This window comes from Neoarius graeffei, chromosome 24, assembly GCF_027579695.1.
Source record: "Neoarius graeffei isolate fNeoGra1 chromosome 24, fNeoGra1.pri, whole genome shotgun sequence".
Classification (NCBI taxonomy): domain Eukaryota; kingdom Metazoa; phylum Chordata; class Actinopteri; order Siluriformes; family Ariidae; genus Neoarius; species Neoarius graeffei.
Window position 1 is genome coordinate 43,441,120 of NC_083592.1, and position 13,081 is coordinate 43,454,200.

At 42.3% G+C, this 13,081-nt stretch overlaps 1 protein-coding gene across 1 annotated transcript in view; it reads right to left on the minus strand.

The window, feature by feature from the left end:
* parp8 (poly (ADP-ribose) polymerase family, member 8) overlaps window positions 1–13,081 on the minus strand; it is a 141,116-nt gene that overhangs the window by 54,990 nt on the left and 73,045 nt on the right. Inside the window, exons 5-6 of the mRNA XM_060907274.1 lie at window positions 1,841–1,908; window positions 1,653–1,721 (exon numbers count right to left, since the gene is read on the minus strand). Of these exons, the coding sequence (XP_060763257.1) occupies window positions 1,653–1,721; window positions 1,841–1,908 (137 nt within the window). The remainder of the gene's footprint in view (window positions 1–1,652; window positions 1,722–1,840; window positions 1,909–13,081) is intronic.

The following is a 13,081-nucleotide window of genomic DNA, read 5'->3' on the forward strand; positions in this document are numbered from 1 at the left end:
CACAGAAAGGCCCTCGCCGGCCACGGGGCTCGAACCCGGACCTTCTTGCTGTGAGGCGACAGCGCTAACCACTACACCACCGTGCCGCCCCAGCCTTTATATCATTGTGCTAATATGCAAATGTAATGGTACGACTACTACAGCGAGCTTTAAGACCCACTTTTGGTCGTTACACATTACTCATATCCAGCTAGGAATGTCATCTATCTGAGCTCTCATTTTAAAGCTAATTTTGTGATCAAGAGTTCTGAGTAATGTTAAAAAAAGGTTTTGGTGTACTTCGAAATTTCATGAATAATGCCATTTATGCTTAAAAGTTATAATGCCCCAACGACGTTAAAGGTGAAGTCTGACACTGTAATGGCTTATTTGATACAAAATATTTAGTTTTAATTTGTGCAAATAAACTTTTTGGACATTCCATTTCAAATACTGGATTCCGTGTTTTCCATCCGTTTACCACGATCACGGAAAACCGTCGTCTCCATCCATACATCCATCCATCCATCATCTGTAGCCGCTTATCCTGTCCTACAGGGTCGCAGGCAAGCTGGAGCCTATCCCAGCTGACTACGGGCGAAAGGCGGGGTACACCCTGGACAAGTCGCCAGGTCATCACAGGGCTGACACATAGACACAGACAACCATTCACACTCACATTCACACCTACGGTCAATTTAGAGTCCCATGCCGTTATCTAATCAACAAATCAGCAGCACAGTGCAGAAACGGATGCAGATACAAATCAAGAGCTTCAGTTAATGTTCACCATGTTCAAACATCAGAATGGGAAAAAATTGTGATCTCAAAGTGTGACTTTCTTTCACTGCGGCACGGGTGCTGGTTTGAGCCAGATGGACTGGTTTGAGTATTTCACAATCTACTGGTGGCACGGTGGTGTAGTGGTTAGCGCTGTCGCCTCACAGCAAGAAGGTCCGGGTTCGAGCCCCGTGGCCGGCGAGGGCCTTTCTGTGCGGAGTTTGCATGTTCTCCCCGTGTCCGCGTGGGTTTCCTCCAGGTGCTCCGGTTTCCCCCACAGTCCAAAGACATGCAGGTTAGGTTAACTGGTGACTTTAAATTGACCGTAGGTGTGAATGTGAGTGTGAATGGTTGTCTGTGTCTATGTGTCAGCCCTGTGATGGCCTGGCGACTTGTCCAGGGTGTACCCCGCCTTTCGCCCGTAGTCAGCTGGGATAGGCTCCAGCTTGCCTGCGACCCTGTAGAACAGTATAAAGCAGCTAGAGATGAGACAATCTCCTGGTCTCCTGGGGTTTTCACACACAATGGTCTCTAGTGTTTACACAGAATGGTACAAAAAACATTATCGAGCGAGTGGGCGACAGTTCTGTGGGTGGAAACAAGCGACTTGTTGATAAAAGAGGTCAGAGGAAAGTAGCCAGATTGGTTAGAGCTGCCAGGAACTCGTATAATCACTCTTTACAACCATGGTGAGCAGAAAAGCATCTCAGCATGCAAGAGCAGGGTTCCAATCCGGCAGCCAAGAACAGGAATCTTAGAATCAAGAACGAGTTCCTATTAAAGTGGCTGGTGAGTGTAGAATTTAGGTTTTTTCATGTACTATACATGATAAACATGACAAACCCTGATAAATTTCCTGGTAAGTCTGATAATAAACACTTATTTACACTTGCCTGACCACCATAGTAGAACTCTTCAGAGTCATTATCTCCCTCTGAATCCTCTTCTACAGTGTAATGGCACTGCAAAACAGAAGCAAGTCATTAGTTATTACATCTTTCTAAATTCTATCTGTCGGCCTTTTAAATATCTGTCCATCTTTTAAATATTCATGAATGGATATCTGGGGTATCTCTCTTACCGGGTTTTTGTCAATATGAAGCTTTGACTTGATGGAAAGACAGCTGTCATCATTAGCTGTTCTTATCTCTGTAGAAAACGTAAAATCAGTGATGACAATCCATACCCATGGAGATGTTTATGTAAGTTATGCTGCTATTGTATAATATTTATCAATCTTTTGGCAATTCGAGCATTACATTAAGAAAATGCAAGTTTCTATTGCATTCTCTGGGCTGTTTCAGAATCAGGGTATACTTTTCATGTCCACAAGAGTCCGAAAATCAAACCTCAGATTTTTGTGTTTCTCTGCTGCCAAAATGTACTTTATGAGATGGAAATTAACTGCGGAATTTCAGAGCTACAGGTCATATACTTGTGGTTAGAAGACGGCATATAGTAGGGCTGCACAATTAATCGAATTTAATTGAAAATCGCGATTTTGGCTGCCACGATTAAATTAAATGAAAATCGCAATTTATTTCCATTTAAAATGCGAGCTCTGCTGTATATCTGATCAAGCACTTTTTGACCAATACTCCGCCAAACCATTAGGGGGCGAACCGACGCATGTAAGGTTTCATTACTCCGCCAAAATAAGCAAGCAAGCCAAGTGTGCGCAGAGCTTCAGTGCAGCGGTATCTTCAAGGGGTGATGATAGCGTGAGAGTAGGTAACAGATTGAGGTGAGAGAGAAAAGCTAACTATGTCGGAACAACAGACTATTTAGCACTGGAGGCAATGTTGTGACCTGCGTTCGCTCATGTTTAAAGCCAGAGCATGTTGATAGGCTGGTCTTTCTAGCTAAAAACTTGTAAGCCTCAGTATAATGCTATGTAATTGTTGTAACTGAGTTTTCAGTTCCTTCATCCTTTGGTAATTTCTTGGATAAATTTCATTTATTTGTCATTTGGAAATCAGAATTTCTCTTTTAAATTTCATTCTGCACTGAAAGCTGTTCATATTGTTTGTTTGAATATAGTGAAATAAAATTTAAGTGATTTCCCTAACATCAAGAATAATCGTGATTAATAATCGCGATTACAATTTTGATCAAGATAATCGTGATTATCATTTTTTCCATAATCGTGCAGCCCTAGCATATAGTGTGTTTCTAAAATTGATCTGCTTTCTTACAATCTACAAGAGTAAAGCCTAGGTCACAACCGGACGTACGATTTTTTGGCCGTGCGATTTTTGGTGTTTCCCAAATCGCTGCGTTTTTTTTGTTCGTGGAGAAAGACGCACGTTGGCCGTAAGTTTGTCTTGCAACCTGAAAAAAACGTAAGCGCCTGTAGAGTTTGTTTGACATGACAAAGAACCTCTGCAGCCGGTCTGCGGCTAGTCTGGTTAACACCAGACCATATCACAAGTGAAATATGGTCTGGAATCCACCTATTGAATTTCTCGTAGGGGAGGTGTGGTTTACGATTGTCAATGGCCGTTTATTGGATGTTGCGAATGTCTATCATTTGGCGTATACGTAGCCCATGGCCAATCATGGCAGTTGTACCTGGTGACGTAGTTAGAGTGACGAAGAAGACGAAGACAGACTGAAACGCCAAACGCTGTTCTTTTTTTAAAACAAACTTTCGCTCTAAACTATTCAGAACAGTGTCTAAAGCTTGATCGAAAGTTTGGTTCGTATCGCTCGCCGCCATGTTAAATGTGATCCGTAAACAGTCCCAAATAAACTACAAGCTTCCGTTTTTCGAGTAGTACGCGTCACCGTCTTTCCACCCCTCCCCACTCTCTGATTGGCTCCCTAACTCAGGCGAGCCTTTAGACCATAGTTTCCATGCTGTCTTTTCAGATCGGAACGATTGTGCAAAGCAGCATGGGATTTCCCAGGCTAGTCTGCGGCCAGTCTACGGCTCGAAAATCAGCACGTCACACGCGCGCCCTCCGTGCGTTTCTTGCACGTAGACCGGCCGTAGGAGCACGTACGGCCGGTTGTGACCGAGGCTTAAGGGATGCAACGTGGAAAGATGTGGAAATGGATGTGATTTTAAGTACAAATTTTCATGCCCTGTGCAGTGATGTTTGTACACGGTGGTAACTGTAATAACAACTGAAGTGGTGATGATCCTTGTGGTTTTCCCGAGAGGACACTTTTTTTAACAGACACACATTTCAACCACGTGTGAAGGTCTGCTGCAAAAGTGTCTCGCATCTCTTTCAAGTCCTGTTTTTTTACTGTGTAACAAGAGTATTGTGCTTCAAAAGAGACAAAGATGTTCTTAAGAAATCATTTACAACCTCGTCGTATGGTGAGTGATTTCCGGAAAGGACATTTTTGACGGACAAAGGATCCTGTCAGAGGCGCTTAGTTTACAAAAAAATGTAGCGTCCGCTTAAATATCTTTCTCCTGTGAAGGAAAGTCCTGTATACGTCCTGAAGCAGAACCTAGTTAGTGCTAAAAATGCAATTCTGAATTCTCATCTCATCTCATTATCTCTAGCCGCTTTATCCTGTTCTACAGGGTCGCAGGCAAGCTGGAGCCTATCCCAGCTGACTACGGGCGAAAGGCGGGGTACACCCTGGACAAGTCGCCAGGTCATCACAGGGCTGACACTTACACTACGTTCACACTGCAGGCTGAAGTGACTCAAATCCGATCTTTTCGCCCATATGTGACCTGTATACGATCTTTTATTGACAATATGAACGACACAGATCCGATTTTTTCAAATCCGACCCAGGCCGTTTGGATATGTGGTCCTAATTCCGATTCCTATCCGATCTTTTCATATGCGACTTCAGTCTGAACCGCCAGGTCGCATTCATCCGACTTACACGTCATCAACAAGCCACAAACGTCACTATTCTGCGCTGAAGTAGGTGGCGGGTCTCTCAAAAAAAGTTACAACAACATGGCTTTGATGTTCCTTTGAACGGAGGTTGCAGTCACTACCCCGCAGAACGCCTGAGCCAAAACCCTTGCTCTCTTCCTTCTCAACCTCCTCCTTAACATCAGGCTATTGTGCATGTTCTGGCTCCGTCGCAACAACAACTGCATCATCGCCAGGTACTCCATGCTGGCTACTGTCATACACAGGAAACTTTAGGTTACTTCCGTAAACACTGGCCATGCTCACTGCGTGTGATGTCGTCGTATCCTGCAATGCGCATGCGGAACACTTTTAGGTCGCTTTTCGTTCATACTGAGGATCACATACAAGTCGCATATATTTGTTAATGTGAACGACCTCACAAAAAAATCGGATTTCACAAAAAAATCGGAATTGAGCATTAAGCCTTGCAGTGTGAACGTAGTGTTAGACACAGACAACCATTCACACTCACACCTACGGTCAATTTAGAGTCACCAGTTAACCTAACCTGCATGTCTTTGGACTGTGGGGGAAACCGGAGCACCCGGAGGAAACCCACGCGGACACGGGGAGAACATGCAAACTCTGCACAGAAAGGCCCTCGCCGGCCACGGGGCTCGAACCTGGACCTTCTTGCTGTGAGGTGACAGCGCTAACCGCTACACCACCGTGCCGCCCCAATTCTGAATTTAACCAGTAAAATCTAAGTGTAATGATTAAAGTCGAATGGCTGCTACCCATAATTAATTGTAATGTGCTGGGCGTACAGGACAAAAATAGGTCAAAATTGGGATATTTTGATAATCTTTAGGGGTGTTCACACGGCACATATTTGCATCGATGCTGCACCGATGTATTTTGTTGCGATATATCTTACACCGGTGTAAATTTTGTGGAGCGTTCACACGTCACAAACCTGCTTACTAGAGAGAAGCGTGTTAGCACCGGTGCAGCCCCACTTGCAGTCACACGGCAGTTTTTGCGACCGTGCTACACGATAGTAATAATGCGGAAATGAAATACGCGCATGCGTGAAAATGTACTTCCTTTTCCCGGTTGTCATGGCATCACCAAGCGCCGGGAAAACAACATGGATGAAGACACCAGTGTTGCCAGATACTGCTGACGTTCTCCAGACCAAAATATGTTCAAATCCGCCAAAATGCACTTAAAACCGCCCAATCTGGCAACACTGGAAGGCACGCAGTTCTGTTGTTGTTGATATTCGCCATTTTGGAAGCGCAAAATACCAGGACGCAAATTATGCAATGCCCGTATGTAATCAACTCTCCTCACGCGTAGCGAGTCTACCCCTGTAGCGTTCAGACCTCCCATTTTATATCGGTGCTGCCCCGCAAACTAGCATTTACTCCGGAGTACATTTCTTAAACCACCTCCCGAGCAGGGTTAGATTTGCACCGGTTTAAGCAGCTTTCAGGGGCTACACCGGCATAACTTTGTACCGTGTGAACGCTCTACCGGGGCAGCCCCGGTGCTACACCGGAGTAAAAGTTGCCGTGTGAACACCCCTTTTCTCTAACTTGTTCAGAACTTTATATTTTTAATATTTGTATAGAAAAATCACAAAAAAATGCTGTTGTAGAGTAAAAATAACTTTAGTAATCAAAAACAACTTCAAAAACATCCAAAAAAAACCAAGACAACGGGTCTGGTCAATGAGAACCTGTCCATAAACATGAATTACTAGCACTTGAAAACACAATGTACACCAAGGGTCCGTGTATTCCAAGGAACTGGGTACCATTTTTATGATGGTCTTTGGAATGACCCGACCATGAATAGAACTCGCAATCTCCCGATCGAGAGGCGGGCATGCTAACCACTAAGCCAAGTAAAAGTAACGTGCCATGTAAGGTACATAAGGCGTTTATGACGAGTAGTGTACGTCATAAGGTACAGCGGTAAAAGATTTCATGATGTACGTGACTCGTCCAAGGGCACTGAAGGGGTTAAATGAAATGACCACAAGGTCAAAACTGAGCTCGCACTTGACTCTTACAAACATACACTACCGTTCAAAAGTTTGGGGTCACCCAGACAATTTAGTGTTTTCCATGAAAAGTCACACTTTTATTTCCCACCATAAGTTGTAAAATGAATAGAAAATATAGTCAAGACATTTTTCTGGCCATTTTGAGCATTTAATCGACCCCACAAATGTGATGCTCCAGAAACTCAATCTGCTCACAGGAAGGTCAGTTTTATAGCTTCTCTAAAGAGCTCAACTGTTTTCAGCTGTGCTAACATGATTGTACAAGGGTTTTCTAATCATCCATTAGCCTTCTGAGGCAATGAGCAAACACATTGTACCATTAGAACACTGGAGTGAGAGTTGCTGGAAATGGGCCTCTATACACCTATAGCCTAGGTCACAACCGGACGTACGATTTTTTGGCCGTGCGATTTTTGGTGTTTCCCAAATCGCTGCGGTTTTGTTTGTTCATGGAGAAAGACGCACGTTGGCTGTAAGTTTGTCTTGCAACCTGAAAAAAACGTAAGCGCCCGTAGAGTTTGTTTGACATGACAAAGAACCTCTGCAGCCAGTCTACGGCTTGAAAATCAGCATGTCACACGCGCGCCCTCCGTGCGTTTCTTGCGATTTTTGCACGTAGACCGGCCGTAGGAGCAGATACAGCCGGTTGTGACCGAGGCATATGTAGATATTGCACCAAAAACCAGACATTTGCAGCTAGAATAGTTATTTACCACATTAGCAATGTATAGAGTGGATTTCTGATTAGTTTAAAGTGATCTTCATTGAAAAGAACAGTGCTTTTCTTTCAAAAATAAGGACATTTCAAAGTGACCCCAAACTTTTGAACGGTAGTGTATATAAAAGAACTTATAAGAGACATGACCGCTGTAGGTAGGGCTGGTGTGTCCCTGTAAAATAAGCTATAAGAAACTCCAGCATATACTGGATCTAGCTGCAGGAGTTAGTTGGTGTTATTCAAAAGGACAACAGTACAATACAGTTTAGTTCTCCTGAAATGACAATAGTCACTCCGGAGGCAGGCCGAAACATGCGTTAATGAGCCCGCTAAACTCAAGTTCGGACTGTGTGGCCCTCTTTGCCTGTTCGGTCGTGATCCCCAACAGGTTGCCGATCTTTATCCAGGGGTCTCTGTAGAATTTTCTTGTCGGCAATGCAAATCAGGGCTTTGAACCGGTTCAAGGAACGAAAACGAAAACCAGGAACTTTTTCTATTTCACATGGAACAGAAACGAAACCAGAAACTTTATTATTTTTTATGCTCCGGAACAGAAACGCTTATTAAAAATAATGGTAACCGGTTAATACCGGTTTTTATTTCGTTCCTCAAAGTTTCCGTAGCCTACAAATAAAAAAGTCATTCTTCTCCTGCGCAAGTTTCTATGACCCGCTGGGGTTCACTTCCTGTGTGACGTTCGCTGACTGAATGGAGAGAGCGGGAGGGTGGACTACTATCACGTCTCCACATCTTAAATAAGAGGTAAATATTGCAGTCTATCGTTATTCGAAAACGTCAATTTCAAACACGATATCAATATATTTGTCCACGTTAATGAGAGGCTCGCGAACATTAAATGACGTTAACCTCTGTTAGCCTATCAATGCATAGGGCCTGACTAGCCTTTGGTAACACACTGAACGAATTCTCTTTCATTTTTGGCACTTTTTCTGTTTGTGTAGATGGGAAGACATACTGAGAATCCAAATCGCCAGCATTTGAAATAATTGTTTTGAATTATTTCTTGTCTTATTTAATGAAGGTTGTAATAGAATTAGCCTACATTTGGCTTAAGCTGGATGAGACAGAGACATAATTTTATAGCCATTTGTTAAACGGCTGACAGGGAACGTAATTAACCGTTCCGGGAACGAAATTTTTTTGTTCTAACCGCTTCGGGAACGTCTATTTAATGGTGGAACCCAAAACCGGAAACGTTAAAATTCCGTTTCTGTTCGGAGCGAACCAATAGGAAAAAAAATTCTGGTTCAAAGCCCTGATGCAAATAAGACCTTTTTCGTGAGTTTTACATTTTCTTCTCTACAAACGTGAGCAGTCCATTTAAGACACTGCATGGTGACAGTATCTCTGATGGCCACAGTCTTTGTTATTTTCAAAACGTCTTCATTCGATTAAACGAGGCGAAACACTTCATCATTCTGATCGGAAACCTTCCGGCGCTACCCACCCTTCACCATATTACGCAGACATTGTGCCCAGCAAGCCTCAAGCTTGGCCATTTGAAGCTCACTTGGAAGCCACGTAGAAACGAATGCACGCTTACAGTGGCCATGGACACCCTAAAAGGAGATGTTAACAGTCCGGTTATGAGTTCTAGTACCCGATGTTGCGGAGGACAGCGACAAACTGTCACAGCCGGTAGCACACTTTTCGACCTCAGCCCGGCTGGGTACTGAAAGACGCGTCCCTTGTTTACCTGCGCGACGGACGATGCGGTACGGATTATTATAACCATGATTGTGAAACAGCCCCTCTATTGTATTGACGTTGCATTAAAATTGTACTCCAGTACTGTGCTACATACACAGCGAGTAAGCCTTGGATAACACATGCACATTACTAAATCTCAATAGGTGTCTTGTGGTCTCTCTCTCTCGGTTCCTCCTTGTCATCACTCCTGGATTTAGACCTGGAGCCTGAGGCTCTAACTGCTGCGCTACAGATGATTAGCTACGCTGCGAATGATTTTAACAATCTAGTAGCTCTCTGTGTGTCACACCAGGTCAGAATGGGGCCACTGAGGCAAATGTGTCTGGTTTCATAGAATTTATGCTGATAAGCATCTTTGAAACAGAAATATAAAATGTATTATGTCTAGACCATGTTGCGCTGATAAACATCTCTGAAGCTGAAATATAAAATAGAGCTCTTGCTTTATGAAGAGCAAAACTGGAAGCATCGGGCTTATGACTCACAGGCTTATGACTATACCATCTGCCATTTACAGACGGGTGACACATTAAAGGAGAAACTGGTGGCTCTGTAATGCTGTAGGCAAATTTTGCTAGTATGGTTTGGATCCACTTTTCCCATTTCGAGAGAGGAATGACTGCAAAGCAGTACAAACGTATTCTGATTCGGTCCCACCTTTTTCCTGTGTTTAACATTTCTATCCTGAGTGGAATGGTGACTCTGTCATGTCCTCCTCGTCCACAGGACGTGAGGGCTCACTGAATGGTTTGATGAGGATGAAAGTGATGTACGTTATATGCTATAACTTTTATAAACACCAGATCTTAACCCTAGAGAACATATCAGGCTTGTAGTACTCGAGTCCAGGACTCGGACTCGAGTCTGACCCGTGCCCTAACTTTAACCCTTTGATGCAAAACATGGGTCAAAAGTGACCCGGCTGAGTTTTTATCTTCTATATCTTTGCAATAAATTCATTCCATCATTCAGTATTCAAGGTATTCCTCAATTAACTTGTTTTTGATCATCATACATCCTTATTTTATTTTATTTTATTTTTTCCTTTCTTACTTTTTGAATAAAACCCCTTTTTGTACCACTACCCTTCTAATGCACAACATGGGTCAAAAACGACCTGCATTCATTTTCCAGGTTATTTCATGTATGGCTGAGTGTTTCTATGATATACTTTTGAAATAAATTCATTTTGTCATTTACTTTTCCAAATATGCAGTAAATATCTTGTTTTTGTTTAGCACAAATCATCGTTTTTATTTTTCCTTTCTTAAGTTATGAACAAGCACAGCTTTTGTAATTCTACATCAAGTTTACACGCATGGGTCAGAACCGACCCGCATGCATTTACTCCAGCGTTTGGTGGGAACTGTGAATTGTGCTTGTGTCAGACATTTCACAGCTCAGCACAGCGCCCTTTGCCCATCTAACACATGCAAGTAATGTTTTTCAATTGTTCTAACATTACCTTAGAAAAAAATGGATTATGTTTAGGTTCCCTTGAGAGTGAGTAGATTACTTGTCAGAAAGTTACAAGTAATTACTATTAGCTGCCGAGCTGTTGACATATTCTACTTTAGTTAGCTAATTTTATTGTAGTTGGCTTCGCTAACTACATAGTTAATAAATAAATAACTGGCCCCATTCACTGCTAAAGTAATTACTTGAAACAAATTATTATTATAATATTAAGATATTTAATTTTAAATCACACTTGGATGACCCATGTGTAGTAATATAAAAAGTATTTTTGTTCATAAAGTCGGAAAGAAAAAATTTAATTAATGATTTGTGGTAATTAAAAACAAGATATTTAAAGAATACTTGGAATATTCAATCATAAAATAAATTGATTTCAAAAGATAGAGCAAAGAAAAACTCAGTCAGCATGAAATAACCTGGAAAATGAATGCGGGTCATTTTTGACCCATGTTGTGCATTAGAAGGGGTGTGCATATGTTTTGCATCAAAGGGTTAAGGACTCGTGACTCGACTTGGACTTGGACTCGGACTCGTGCATTAACTGCATTCGGACTCGCACATTGGAGACGAGGACTCGGATTTTTTCTTTATTTTTTTGTAACATGCCATAATAATTTGGCATAAGATATTTATATCTACATTAATTTTTGTACTAATTTCATGTAAGAGTGTCACACCTGCGTGTCTTGGCGCGTGCATCAGATAGACTCTCGGGCATGCACCGGACAGTGCGCACGCCAAGCGGATTCTCGTGCGCGCCATAAACGATTAGGATTAAGGCGCAATCGGCACCAAAGTCAAAGTCCTTCCTGCACCATTCATGGTGCGTTTGGTGGCACCGATCTCCGTTTCGTAGCCCTATATTACATAGTTAGAGTTACAGTGGGGGGCTGGTCCTCTGGTAACCGCGAGAGTTTGACTCCCCACTCGCATCTATATTGCAGTGTGCCTTGCCAGATGGCAGTAGGCACCATTTTTATGATGGTCTTTGGTATGACCCGACCGCGAGTAGAACTCGCGATCTCCCGATCGAGAGGCGGACACGCTAACCACTAGCCCACTCGCCGGTGGTGCAATCAGCACGCCTACATAAAAACTATGAAAACTCACTTACTTTGCGAAGTATTGAGTTGCATTGCTGACAGATTTCCGAGCCTTATTTCCTTGTTTGGTTTCCTGATCCCTGATTTCCTTTTTCTCGTCTTTGATTCTGCCGAGTCTACGATAGCCTGTTTGTGCCTCGCCCGACCTATCGCCTGTTTCACTGTTTTACAATTTTGCCTGCCGTTCTGGATTGTTTACCGCCTTCACTTGTATCAATAAACACGCCTTCTGCATTTACATCCGTCTCCCAACCATCTCTGACAGAATACTTCACGCTCCCTGACAAAGAGAACGCACATTCACCTGTTCATACGTCATGTTCAGGAATAAACTAATGTTAATGGCGCTAAAGCCGCCACCGTCAAATGGTGTGGACTCGACTCGGATCAACAGTGGACCCGACTCAGACTTGACTCAAAATTTCTTTTAATGACTTGGACTTGAACACTGGGGACTCGAAACTGGACTCGGACTCGAGGTTTAGTGACTCGACTACAACACTAGAGCATGTATGGGAGATTCTGGAGTGATATCACTCGACAGTGCTCTCCACCACCATTGAAACACCAATTGAGGGAACAGCGTTCAGCACTCTCGTACATTTACAGCGACTTGCAGGATATCTACTATACCAAGGCTCACTGAAGCTGCTGAAGCCAACACATTACGAAGACAACTTTTATATTAGTTTTCCTTTCAGCTGTATGTGATTTTGTGTATAAGTGCTTATTATCCATGAGCTGCTTTGCAAGACAGTCTGCGTTTACGTTTGTAGGGAAAAAAATGAATAGTTGGAATGAGTATTTCAGATTTAAACAGCAAAATAAACCAGAGAAAAGTATTAAAATCAAGGCATAAACTGTATAATTAGTCCCAAAATGTATGACAATGTACCAATTTACTGACTAACTGAAGAAAATGGCCATCTGTGGTCTATTCAAGCTACGAAAAAATGTGACCACTGAAAAACAATATGTACTTGAATTATGTCATGAACAAACAATCAGTGAAGTCCGAATACGCTGCTGAGTTTGAAATTGCCATCTGCTTCCAAACTTCATGCTCAATCAAATAGACATATAGACTGACAAAACTAAAATCAGCTTTCCTGCTGCAAAACGAAGGGATTATTTCAAACGTAGTAAATTAACACCATTTCCAGACGCCCAGAAGTTTGGAACAATTAAAATTAAAAGTCTAATTTCACTCTAATCTACATCGCATACGATACTACACTCTCACTGATCTTTATTCAGAAGACGTACGTCAGACAATATGATTTTCAGTAGGGCTCTGGAAAAGTTGAAAAAATAAAAATAAAAAAAAAATAAATATATATATATATATATATATATATATATATATATATATATATATATATAT